The 12,097-nt window shown below is 54.6% G+C and overlaps 1 protein-coding gene across 1 annotated transcript; it reads right to left on the bottom strand.

Annotated features, from left to right (window-relative positions):
* Positions 1–3,176: 3,176 nt before the first annotated feature.
* Positions 3,177–3,990, bottom strand: H1-10 (H1.10 linker histone). Its single transcript, XM_086619137.1, has one exon. It carries the CDS (start codon positions 3,946–3,948, stop codon positions 3,289–3,291), a length of 660 nt encoding a protein of 219 aa, XP_086475263.1. The 5' UTR covers positions 3,949–3,990; the 3' UTR covers positions 3,177–3,288.
* Positions 3,991–12,097: the final 8,107 nt, after the last annotated feature.

Genomic DNA, 12,097 nt, shown 5'->3' with positions numbered 1-12,097 from the left:
AAACTTCAGATCCGAACATCATGACCAGGAGAGTGGAAGTCTTGGTCTTTATTAGAAAGCTGGAATGGACTTTGTCACCTTTGAGCTTGCAGCTCCAGAGATGGGTCTTGTGGCTTTTTGGAGCAGCGTTGCACCATGGTCCTGGGTCTACTGAACACTTCATAGCACCAGAGCAGTAGAGCTTATAAAATGTCAAGGACTTGGCTGAGTAGAGCCTTCCCAGAGGTCATGTGAGCCTGAAACGGTGTCTGTTGATCTTTGCTTCCCTTGAGGAGAGGGCAGGGGGGCTGCAGGGTTCTTCCCCTGCCTCCTCTTGGGCACCTGAAGGTGAGACTGAAGCTGCACACAAGATGCACAGCTGAAGCTGCTGTGCATCTTGTGTGCAGCAGAGCCTCCACCAGCTGTGTACCTCAGCTCTGGGACTGGCTGTGTTTGGGTGATGAGACTGGAGTCACTGACCCATGGAAGCCCTCGGGGCTTGGCTTTCTCTCCAGAGCCTGGCCCTTGCAGCTGGCAGCACCCATGGGAGCTCGCTCAGGGATGCCCTGGCATCATAGCTCCTGGCAGTCTCAACCTGCGAGGTAAGATGCTGCCAGCCCCTCTGATTGAAGAGGCAAGGGCTCCAGCTGGACCAGCATGTTGTGTCACCCCTCTGCCCTCACCTGCCCAATCCCTTCCTACAGAAACACTGCCAGTGACTTGCTTTTGAGGTAATGCTCCTCGTCAGCTGAGCAGTTCGCCTCGCGGGTCAGAGCTGTGCCCTTGCTTACACGCGGTTGGTCTGACCACCCCTCCTGGGGAGCGGGGAGTCCCTCTGCCCGCAGCCATGCGTGCTGCGGCCAGCTGCTCCAGTCTGAAGCATAACACTGCTGCTGGCTGTGAGACCAGCCAGACCTCGGTGATGGCATCCCCTCCAGCTCTTCAAAACCTGCAGTGTCATCTATTGACTAAGGAGACAACTGCAGATCAGCGCTGGAATGCAGCACCTCTCCCTGTACCCGAGGTCGCTAGCAGGTGCTCAAGCTTGGTGTGGGACCTGCATGGGCAGTGGGATGGTGGCTGGCCTGACCCAGCAGCTGCCTGGGGTCAGACCTGGAGGGGAGCTGCAGCCTCCCAGAAGCAGAACATTGCTGGTCTCTTCCAGGAGCACAGCTGGCTTCTCTTGCTGAATTTAGCTGAAAGATCTTTCTTTAGGCAATAAAACTTATTTCCCTTCTCCCTGCTTGTGCTCCAAGGGGCACAGGGATAAGCAGCCGTACAAGGGACTGGGCTCTGGAGGAAGGGGGCAGCTCCTTTCCTGGGAGTGCTGAAGGGCCCTGCGTCGCCTGGGGTTGCTGCTGTCCCTCTGTCCCCTCTTTGTGGGGATGTTGTGCATTGGGCTGAGCCGTGCTGTGCTCCCCAGGCACCGGTAGCATGTTGATGCTCTGGGTACAGCACCTCGGAGGGGCTGGTGGTAGCTCTGGGGTGATGTTCCTGCTCGATGCTCTCCTCCCTCTTCTGTGGGGGCAGCTGAGCCAGGACCCTGGTATGGGTCTGTCACTGATGGCTCAGGTGACAGCCGGGCTGGCTCTTGGGCAGTGCTGCCCTGCTCTGGGCTTAACCACAGCCAGCCTGTGAGGTACAGAGCAACTGCACCACCTCATACCACCCTTCCTGCCCCGCTCCCTTCCCTGCTGCAGGGAGCAAACATGCGGGTCAGGCTCCTTTCCCCTCCCTCTCCTGCAACCCTGGTACAAGCTGGAGGTCCCTGGTGTGTGGAGGGTGAGCGTGGAGCTGCAGGCTCATCCCTCATCCCGTGCTCCTGCAGCCAGGCAGAACAAGATGGCCCAGATCCCTGGCAGGGCTTTATGCAACCTCAATGGTGTGAGCTATAAATAGGCGCAGCCATGGAGGCGACGGGTGGCTCCGCGGGATGTACGATGGGCCTCTGCTCCCAGCGCCTTCCCCCTGCTGCCACTCATGCCCGCAGGCATGCGTGCAGCAGGAACCCCAGCTCCTAGGGAAAAGCTCCCCACAGCTGGGGCTCAAAGCGAGGGATGTAGGTGGGGGTGGGGGTGCGCCCTGGGAGCTTCCCCCCCCCCCAACCTGGATGCTGTGGGAGGCCAGATGCCAACTGGGAATGGGTCTACGCTGCTGGGTACCCTCCATGGGGGCCCCTTCACTGCCGCCAGCATCGCCGCTGTTCAGGGACGGCAACTGCGCAGACCGCCCTCCTCCACAGCTTCCACGGCAGGGGAATCCTCGCTCCTCGCCTCCTGCCCTGCCCGGCAGGCGCAGCGCAGCGTCCCCGCGGAGGCAGAGCGCAGGCGGGAGCTGCGCCGCAGCCCCGCTGGGCCAGCTCTGGCGCATCGACATCTGGACGGCCCTCCCGGGCAGCGGGACCACCCCCCCCTCCCGCCTCGCCCCGGGAGCTCCGTTGCCTCATCCCCGTCCCTCCCCACCGCCTGCAGGGAGCGCACGACAGCTCGACTTTTTTAACAATTTATTTGAAACGACGATAAATGAAACAAACAAAAAACAAAAAAAACCCACCCTCCCCCAAAAAATAACCCAAACCAACCCAGAACCGATTTAAAAAAAAAAAAAAATTAAAGGCCATTGAAAATGCGACCTGAACCGGCGGCCCAAGGGTCCCCCGCAGGCTGTCCCGCCAGGGGCCGGGCGGCCGCCAGCGAGCGCCGGCCCTTTAAGAGCGCCCGACGCCGCAGTAGCCAATTGGCGCCCAACGGGCCGTTGCCATGGCGCCAGGGGCCGGGAGCCAATAGGGGGCGCCGTGGCTTTTCGAAATCGCGGCGAGCAGGCACCGAGCGCCCGGCGGGCGGGGCGGGGGCGCGGAGCGCGCCCGGGCGGCGGGAGCCGGCCCACGTGGCGCGGGGGGCCGCGGGGGCGCCGCCGCAAAATGGCTGCTATGGAAACCGGGCGGGAAAAAAACCCTGTAAAGCACCGGGGAGACGGGAGCGGGGGGAGGGGGGGGACGTCAGGAACCGTCTACACACAGGGAGGGGCAAGGCAGAAAACAAAAGGGCGCAATCGGGGAGAAGCCGCGGGGTGGTGGGGGGGGGTTGGGGGGGGCTGGGGGATGGAAGAAATAAGGCGTCGGAGACGGGGAAAGGGGGCTGGGGCAGCCGCAGCCCCGCTCACCGCGCACGGCGGCGGCTGCGGAGCCGAGTCAGCAACACAAAGACAAAGCGGGTCCCCTGGGGTCCGTCCTCAGAGCAGTCTGTGCCGCGGGGCTCACAGTCCGGGGGGCGGCGGGGGAGGGGGGGGGGGGCTCCCTGCGCCCCGCTCTCATGCCTTCCTGCTCTTGAGTGCCTTGGGCTTTGCGGACTTCTTCACCTTCTTGCCCCCGGGGGACGCGGCTCCCTTCTTGGTGGCCTTCTTGGCTTTGCCCTTGTCCTTCTTCGCCGCCGCGCCACCGGCTCCCTTCTTATGGGATTTCTTCTCGGGCTTCTTGCTCTTGGCCGCGGGCTTCTTCTCCGCCCGCCGGGACGTGGAAGCCGTCGCCTTTTTGTGCGACTTCTGGGCGTTGCTGCCCGCGCTCCCGTCGCCACCGCCTTCCAGCTTCTTCCTGTTGAGCTTGAAGGAGCCGTTGGCACCGGTGCCCTTGACCTGGAGCAGCGTGTCGTTCTGCACCAGCGCCTTGATGGAGTACTTCAGGTAGGTCCTGCCGTTCTGCTGGTCGAACCAGGCCACTTTCTTGGCCTCGTTGTAAATCTTGGCCAGCGAGGAGCCATTGCGCTCGCCCAGTTTGCGGATCGTCTCCACCACCAACTGGCTGTATTTGCCCGGCTGGTTTTTCTTCTTGTTGTTTTTCTTCTTCTTCGACGGCGACAGCGACGAACCGCCGCTGCCTTTCGCCTTCTTAGCGGCCGCTTTCTTCTCCGGGGCGAGCGGCACCTCCTCCGCCTCGGTCAGGGGCAGATCGGCTTCTTCCAGCTCCACCGACATGGTGATGCTGGGACGCGGGCTGCAGGACGGGGGCGGGGGCGGGCAAGGGCGGCCGCGGCGTGGCGGAGGCCCGGCGCGGCGCGCTGCTGTCTGACTCCGCTCCCCTCGGCTCCGCGCCGCCGCCGCCGCGCTCTGGTGGGGCGGGCGCCGGCGCCGCCCCTTATATGGGCGCGGGGCGGACCACGTTGAGAACAACAACAGCCTGGTCCGCCGCCAGCTCCAACTTGTGCTTCTTGGGGCCCTTTCGCGGGGCTCCCGCGCCGCCACCAGGGCCCCCCGCGCCGCCCCCCCCGCCCCGCCCCCCGCGCCCCCCCGCTCCCCAGCCCGCCGCCGCCCCCCAGCCCCCCGCCGCGCGCCCCCCGCCGCCCCCCGCCGCGATTTCGGGGGCGCGCCCGGCGCGGCGGCGGGAACGAGGAGGGGGGCGCCCAGCGCGGCGGCCTCTGGGGCCCCGCGGCGACCCCTCCGCTCATCGGCGCTGCCGCCGCCCGCCGCCTAAGAGGGGCTGCCGCGAGGAGGGGGAGGCGGCGGGCGGCGGGGGGTGGCGGCCGCGGCGCTGGCCCCGGGTTCTCCGGAGGGAACTAACACAGGCGACGCCCTCCCGCGGCCGCCGGCAGCAGCGCGGAGACGCCGCGCCGAGGCCGGGGGTCCCCGCCCCGGCGACGGGGGCCGCCCCCCTCCCCGACCCCCACCCCTTGGCCACCCGGACGGGGCCCCCGAAAGGGTAGCCGTGCGTGTCCGATGAGCACCCCCCCCCCCCCTCCGGCGGACATCGCCCCGCAGCGGAGGATGCGGGCAGCGCGGCGGCTCTGGGTGGGCTGTCGTTGGGGGGGGACCCCCGGCTTGGGACACGGTGTGGGGGGGGGGTTGCATCGCGGGCTCTCCGCGCTGCTGGCTGGCGGGGAAAGGCAGCTCTTAGCCCCCGCGGCAGGCCAGAGGCCTGCATGGGCTGGGAATGGCAGCAGTCGTGCTATAAACACCGCTCTCCCCACGCCCCCCTCAAATCCCACCGCGGGGATGAGGCTTGCGCGGGGGGGGGGGGGGGGGGGGGGGGTAAGGATATGCACAACCCTCCCCTTGCAGAGCGCCCAGGTCGGGCCTGGAGGGGCCCCTCTCCCCTAGCACTTGGGGGTGGGATCCGTGTGATCGCCCTCACCTCGGCCGGGCCGGGGGTGTCACTGCGCGGGGGCATCCCCACAATCGGCACCCGCGTGGCTGCCGTCGCCAACGGTTGTGTGCCGGGACACAGGCACAGGCGTGTGGGGAGGCGTGCACACGCACACACACATGCACACACACACACGCACACACATGCACGCTCTCGCACCCCGCCCCCTGCCCACGCATACTGCGCCGAGCCCGCACGGCCCCGCCGTCTCCCCTTCCTCCTCCTTCTCCTCTCCCCATCCCCCGGCTCCTCTCCGCCATTTCCTTCGCCCGGACCCCCAGCCGCCGGAGGGGACAAGCCCCTGCTCCCCGCGGTGGTGGGGGGTCCCCGGGGTCGGATCCTGCCCCGTCTTGTCCCCCTCCCCGTCCTACAGTGGGGTGCCCCGCCACCCCCTCTTTCCCCCGAGGAGGGAGCCCCCATAACAGCGAGGCGCTGCCCCCCCCAGCAGCCGTGACCAGGCACCCCTGTGATGAGTTGCATCCGGCCTCTGGGAGCTGCCAGGCGCTTGGGCGGGGGGGGGACGGGGGGAGGGGAGGGGGGGGTCGGCCTGGACGGGTGCTGGGGGCCTAAATATGACGGAGAAGGGGGGGGGGGCGGGGGGGCACGGCGCCGGGACCCCCCATCGGGAGCCACTCGGCCCCGGGGCGGGCATCACCGCACACCCAGCCCCGGGGGGCGGCACCCGCCACCCCGCCTGCACGGCTGCAACGGGGCGGGAGGTGGGGAGGAGCGGGTCTGGATGTGCGATGTATAGGTACGTGTGTGTGTGCGTGGAACATGCGGACATGTGCGTGTGTCTACGTGTGTAGCTCTAATGCTGTAACCAAATGGAACCTTAGAGCTAAGCTGGCTATATATGGTGGTTGTATGGGGGGGGGGTGTATGTCATATGTGTGTTATGTATACGTAGTATGCAATAGTTGTTATTTATTGTAATAGCTATATGGAAATTTAAAAGAAAGGTAAGTGCACGCATACAAATAAACACCTGGGTATATATTTTTAAAATATTGACATAAACTATAAATATTTAAATAAAATATCTATCGGTGGGGGTGCAAGAGAGGCCGGGCAGTGCCGCGAGCTCACGTGAGCACATTTGTGCGGCTGTGAGTGTCACACACACACACACATACAGTCATCCCCCCCCCAGACCCCGCAGTGCACCTGGGGGGGGGTCCCTTCCCCCCCAAGCAATAGTAGCAAACGGAGCACACACGTATGAATATATGAAGATAGAAATAGTTGAATAAAATATATGGGGGGAGGCTCTGTGTGTGTGTGTGCACACTTCTCAGAGAGGCACACACAGAGAATGGGAGCAAAGAGCCCCAACACACACACACACACATGCACGTTCCTTCCCTATATGTACATATATACTTACATAGAGACAAAGAGTGAGTCTTGTTCATATACATGTCTCTCTCATATATGCATATAAAAAGAGCTGTTCACAAGCTGTTCACACATACACGCTTCTCACTTTCACACACTGTATACACATATACTGAGATAAAGTGAGCTGGTCTCAATTACTCTTGCTATATATACACACATATATAGGCATATATGCATACATACTTGTGAACATATATAGAGACACTTCTCACACACGTTTCTATTTCAATATACGTATATGCATATATACATGTATACAGAGTGTGTGAGATTCACACATAGTTCTCTGTCACTATGTATGCCTATATATGTTTATGCCTATATATGTATGTGGGCATATATAGAAATGAGGGGGTGAGAGAGCGTGCTCTTCAAACACAACAGTCTCGCTACACACACATATGTATGCATGATGCATGCATATATACTGATATGGGGACGAGACGTGTTCTCTCTCTTTCCTCTCTCTGACTTCTTTCTGTGTGCGAGAGCTCACAACACAGACACACATTACCCCCCTTGATATATAGAATTGCATATATACATCTATACTTAGCTGCCCATGTACAAATACATATATGGCATCTCATTATATACATATATATATTCATAGCTACATACATAGAGTGAGCAGAGCTGTTCACACACATTATTCTCTCGCTCACTCGCTCTCTATAGATATATGCGCATATATATTTGAGAAAAAAGAGCGAGAGCTTTTCTTTCATATGCATTTTCTATCATTCTATCTCCTCTACCCCGTATACATGTATAATCTCTGGGCTGCATAAATGTATGCATACGTAAGTGTTTGTGTATATGTTCTCTCTCTGTATGGATATACATATGTAGAGAGCGAGTGAGAGTTTTTCTCACAAACACAATACTGTTTCTTTCTGTATAGATGCATATATGTGTTTATACTTACATAGATACAGAGAGACTGCTCATACATAATTCTCTCTATATACATATATAATTAGAGTGCTGCTTACACAAACACACATTATTCACTCTCCATATATATGCGTATATATCTACGCACTGAGCTTTTCTCACATGATACTCCTTTCTCCTGCTGTGTATATACATATACATACATACATGTACAGTATATACAGAGTTGTTCACACACATGTAGTTCACTCACTACATATATATACACACATATACTTAGGGAGAGGGAGCTGTTCACACACAAATTCTCTCATGCTGTATATACACATATATACATATGTGTTTATATACAGAGAGCTGTTCTCACACACACTGTGCCCTCTCTCCCCATATGCATATATATATACACACACACGTGCGGATATGTGTATATGTACAGAGAGAGCTGGTCTCAAACACACACAGTTCTCTCACTACATATTTGTACATACACTTAGGGAGAGAGAGCTGTTCACACACATGCACGATTCATATATAAATACACATATATAGGTACATATACACACACACAAAGCTGTTAACACACACACATAATTCACTATATAAAAAATATACATGTATACATATATAATGAGAGACCTGTTCTCTATCACACACACACTCTTCTCTCTCTTGAGCAAGAGATATATACATATATATGCGCATATATACAGAGAGGGAATATGAGAGATGTTCACACACACACAGGGTTCCCTGATACTCTCTCTATACACACACATATATACTTGTATAGAGAAAGGAGAGAGCTGTTCAAACAAAAAATAGTCTCACACACATATGCATATACACGTATATACTAGTGTGGGGGCAAAGAGATCAGCTCTCTCTGCCTCACACATTTCTCTCTCTCATATGCACATATGTACACAGGGAGCACACGTGCACACACTTTTTACACACAGATAGACCCTACCCCCTCTCTCTGTAGAGAATTGCGTATCTACGGCTCTACTTAGAGAGCTGTCCACACACAAATGCATGCATAGTATACTCTCTGCACAGATACATATATACAGAGAGCAAGTGAGCTGTTCACACACATTCTCTCTCTTACTATAGCTATAGATTTAAACATATATATATACACACACGTAACAAAACAAATGAGAGTGATTCATACACACAAACACTTTTTCCATCAATCACTCTTTCCCCTCCCCCCCATACAATGTATAATCTCTGGGGTGCATAAATATATGCATATATCTATATATCTCAAAATATTCTCTCTCTGTATGTGTATGCATAAGTAGAGAGAACAAGAGCTGTTCTCACGCACACACTACTCTCTTACTATATATATGAATATATAGAAGCATATATACATGGAATGTATGTATGACACATATGTATGTATTGTACACATGACTTGCTATACATATATAATTAGAGTGCATACTGTTTACAGAAAAACACACTATTGTGCATACATATGTATGCATACATATGTATAAACTTAGCTGTTCTCACACATGATACTCCTCTCACTGTGTATATACATATATATGTATGTACACATATATGTGCACTATATAGACTGTTGTTCTCACATTCTTTCACTACATACATAAAATTTATTTAAATATTTATTTGTGTCTCATTTTCTTTCATTCTGTCTCCCTGCCTCCCTCCCTCCCCCTCTCTTTCCTTTCTCAAATAAATATAAAAATAGCTAAACTACACACAGATACAGATCCGCCTGTGTATCACTCATTTATATGTAAAGGACACAGGAATATATAAATAATATATAAATATATAAAAAACCCCGACACACATGTAAGTGTATGAACATTAAAAAAATAAACTATGGGGGTATCTGTGTGTGTAGACAGTGACAGAGAGAGAGAGAGAAAACACACATGCACATTTACAAAAACAAGCATATGAGTATAAAATAATTTAAAATATATCTGTGTGTATGATCATCTCTGTCTCTCCATATATGGGGTGATAGATAATACACAGATATACACACACATTTGTATATATCTATACCTATATCTCTACATCTACATCTATACATTCGTATTTAAATGCATTTATATAAAGATAGAAATAAAATATATAAATATATAGAAGGGTAGCCATAGCTATTTGTGAGATTTTTTTTTTCTCTTTCTTTAAAAATATATATATTTATATGAATAAATAAATACTTTACGTTACATATGTTTACATTGGTAAGCCTGCAGCCTTGCATGTCTCATAAATGAAAATCTGTAACTAAACTCACTTGTGCTCTCTGTCTCTGGGATACGTGTCTGTTTAAATATAATATAGCAACACACACACACACACGTGTGCAGTCCGTGTCCTTGCTGTCTCGTTTGTGCTCTTGTGCTGCCTTGCTTTTGTGCCCTCTAGCTCACAAAAGATGTGTCTTGGTAAATATATATGTACAGACATTACTGCTTGCGTAAATGGGTTTGAATCTGCAAACCACATACACACAGATGTTGAGCTAAAAATATTTCTGTGTACCTGTAGAATCCTGAACATGTATTTGTGCTGATGGTACACATTTCCCTACAAACACCCTGGGGTGCGTGTCGGGCAGGGGGTCCGTGCACACCTGGGTGCTGGGGCGGGGGTGGCGGTGGCAGCGGTCTGGGGCTCCAGGTGTGCAGGACCCGGGCTGGCACCCTGCCTGCCTACTGTGGCTGCGGCAGCGGGCGCTGGGCTGGCAGGAGGGCTCTGGCAGCGGGGTCGGAGCAGGCTGCAGTGCAGGACACGTCCAGCCCCAAAGCCCAGGCAGGTCGAGCTTTTCCGCCCCGGGCTTCGCACCTTGGCCTCTCTGTGACGCTTTCCATGTGCCAGTGCTCGTGGTCCGTCTTTAATTTCTTTGACGCGGCTCCCCCGCCAGCACCCCCAGCACAGATGCGGTTGTGCGATCCCGGGCTTTCCTATTTGCCCCAGCGTCTCACACAACACAGCTGCCTTTGCAAACGGCTCCAGCCCCCCGGCTTGGAGCAGCCGCTCAGCCCCACACCTGGCTGCCCCACCACAACCTCGCACAGTTCTACCCGCTGGCAGAGGCCAGGATCCCACCACTTTGCAAATTCAGGGCACTGGTTGTAGCTGTTGCCTATTAGACTTGGTGCAGATGGGGGAACCGACCCCCTCCTCTCCCACCAGCCAGCCTCCTTCTCCACATCTCTCCCTTCTGCCTGGCCAGGACTTGGGAAAAGAGCAAAACCTGCCTTGGAGCTTGGCTGCTTCCATGCATCAGCTGAACACCTCAGCCTTGTCCTGGGCGAGGTTCCCTCTGAGATTTCCCCAGCAGCAAGTCACTCTTGCACACATCATCACTGCACCTGCAGCCCATCAGGCAAAAAGGTCACCACAAAAAATAAAAGCCATAAGGTCTCATTGATGCTAGGAGTGGTTTTAAGCACACTTGTACCCTGCAGGGGCAATCAAGCCAGCCAGCTTCTCCAGACCACAGTGATGACATGAATGATTCCTGCAGGAACACCAGTCCCCAGCTGTGCCACCACCAGCATCAGCCTTAAATGCAACAGCAGGGCACCACTTCCCACACTGCTTGCCTCCTGCACTGTTTTTTGTACACTTGTGTGCATATAGATCATATTCCCACCTGCAAAAACACTGATTTGCAGATGGTAAATTGATTCCCTCCCTCCCTCCCTTTTAGCATCCATAACATCCCATCACAAGGTGCTCCTCAGCTGTCTATCCCCCACACAGAGCATTCCCCCTTTGCCTTGTATACCAGTTTATTTGATAGGAGAGAGGTTAAATGCAGGGTCTCTTCAGGGCTGCCTCATGCAGCCCTTCCAGCCCCAGCTCCACCACCCACAGCCAAGGCAGCAGCAGGTAGGTGTAGAATTAAGACCATCCCCTTTTCCCCCCAAATGTCACTTTATTGCTCCCCCACCCTGGCTTTCTCTGCAGTAGAACTGTATCTACAGAAAACAAGTGCAGGGTGATGCTTTAAATGAAGATGAGCAGAAGGTCCAGAGTCTTCCAAAAAGATACAGAGAGGGAAGTGGTCCCACCAGGACACATTGCTATTGTAGAGTGGTTATTTGAAATTGATGTGGACAGCAAAAGCCCAGTCAAGTGAGAGAAAAACATGATAGGACAAAGACATAAAATAGGATATGAAGCACAAAGAGTGTTAGAAGGCTCTTGAAATAACTGTCCTCATTTCTCTCTACTTGTGTATTCCATCCTCCTGTGGGCACAGGAGCAGTGAGCTCAGCCTTGCTGAGTGCAAGCAGAGGGTCTTGCCCAGCATCTAGAAGTTACATGCTTAAGCTTGACTAGGGTGGACCAAGGAAAGGTCCTTAACTTACTCTAAGGTACCCTAGGCCAGCCTTGCTTCTCCTCCAGCTGAAGCACCTAACTGGTGAGGTGGGAAGAGCTCATCAACCCTTCCCAGAGGAGGGTAGCAAGAGCTTTAACAGCACTGCCCTCCTCTCCACCCTTCCACAAAGGCTTCCATATACTCAGAAGAGGGCTGAAGGACTACGCTCATAGAGTGATCAGATCCAGCACTGTTCCTGGCACTGCAAGCAGCTTCAAGAAAAGCAGAGGGGTAGCTGCCCTACTAGAGCCTCAGGTCAGGCAAGGAAGCAGGGCCTGATCAACCCACTCCTG

This window comes from Tauraco erythrolophus, chromosome 12, assembly GCF_009769465.1.
Source record: "Tauraco erythrolophus isolate bTauEry1 chromosome 12, bTauEry1.pri, whole genome shotgun sequence".
NCBI lineage: Eukaryota > Metazoa > Chordata > Aves > Musophagiformes > Musophagidae > Tauraco > Tauraco erythrolophus.
This window is presented reverse-complemented; position numbering and strand designations above follow the sequence as displayed.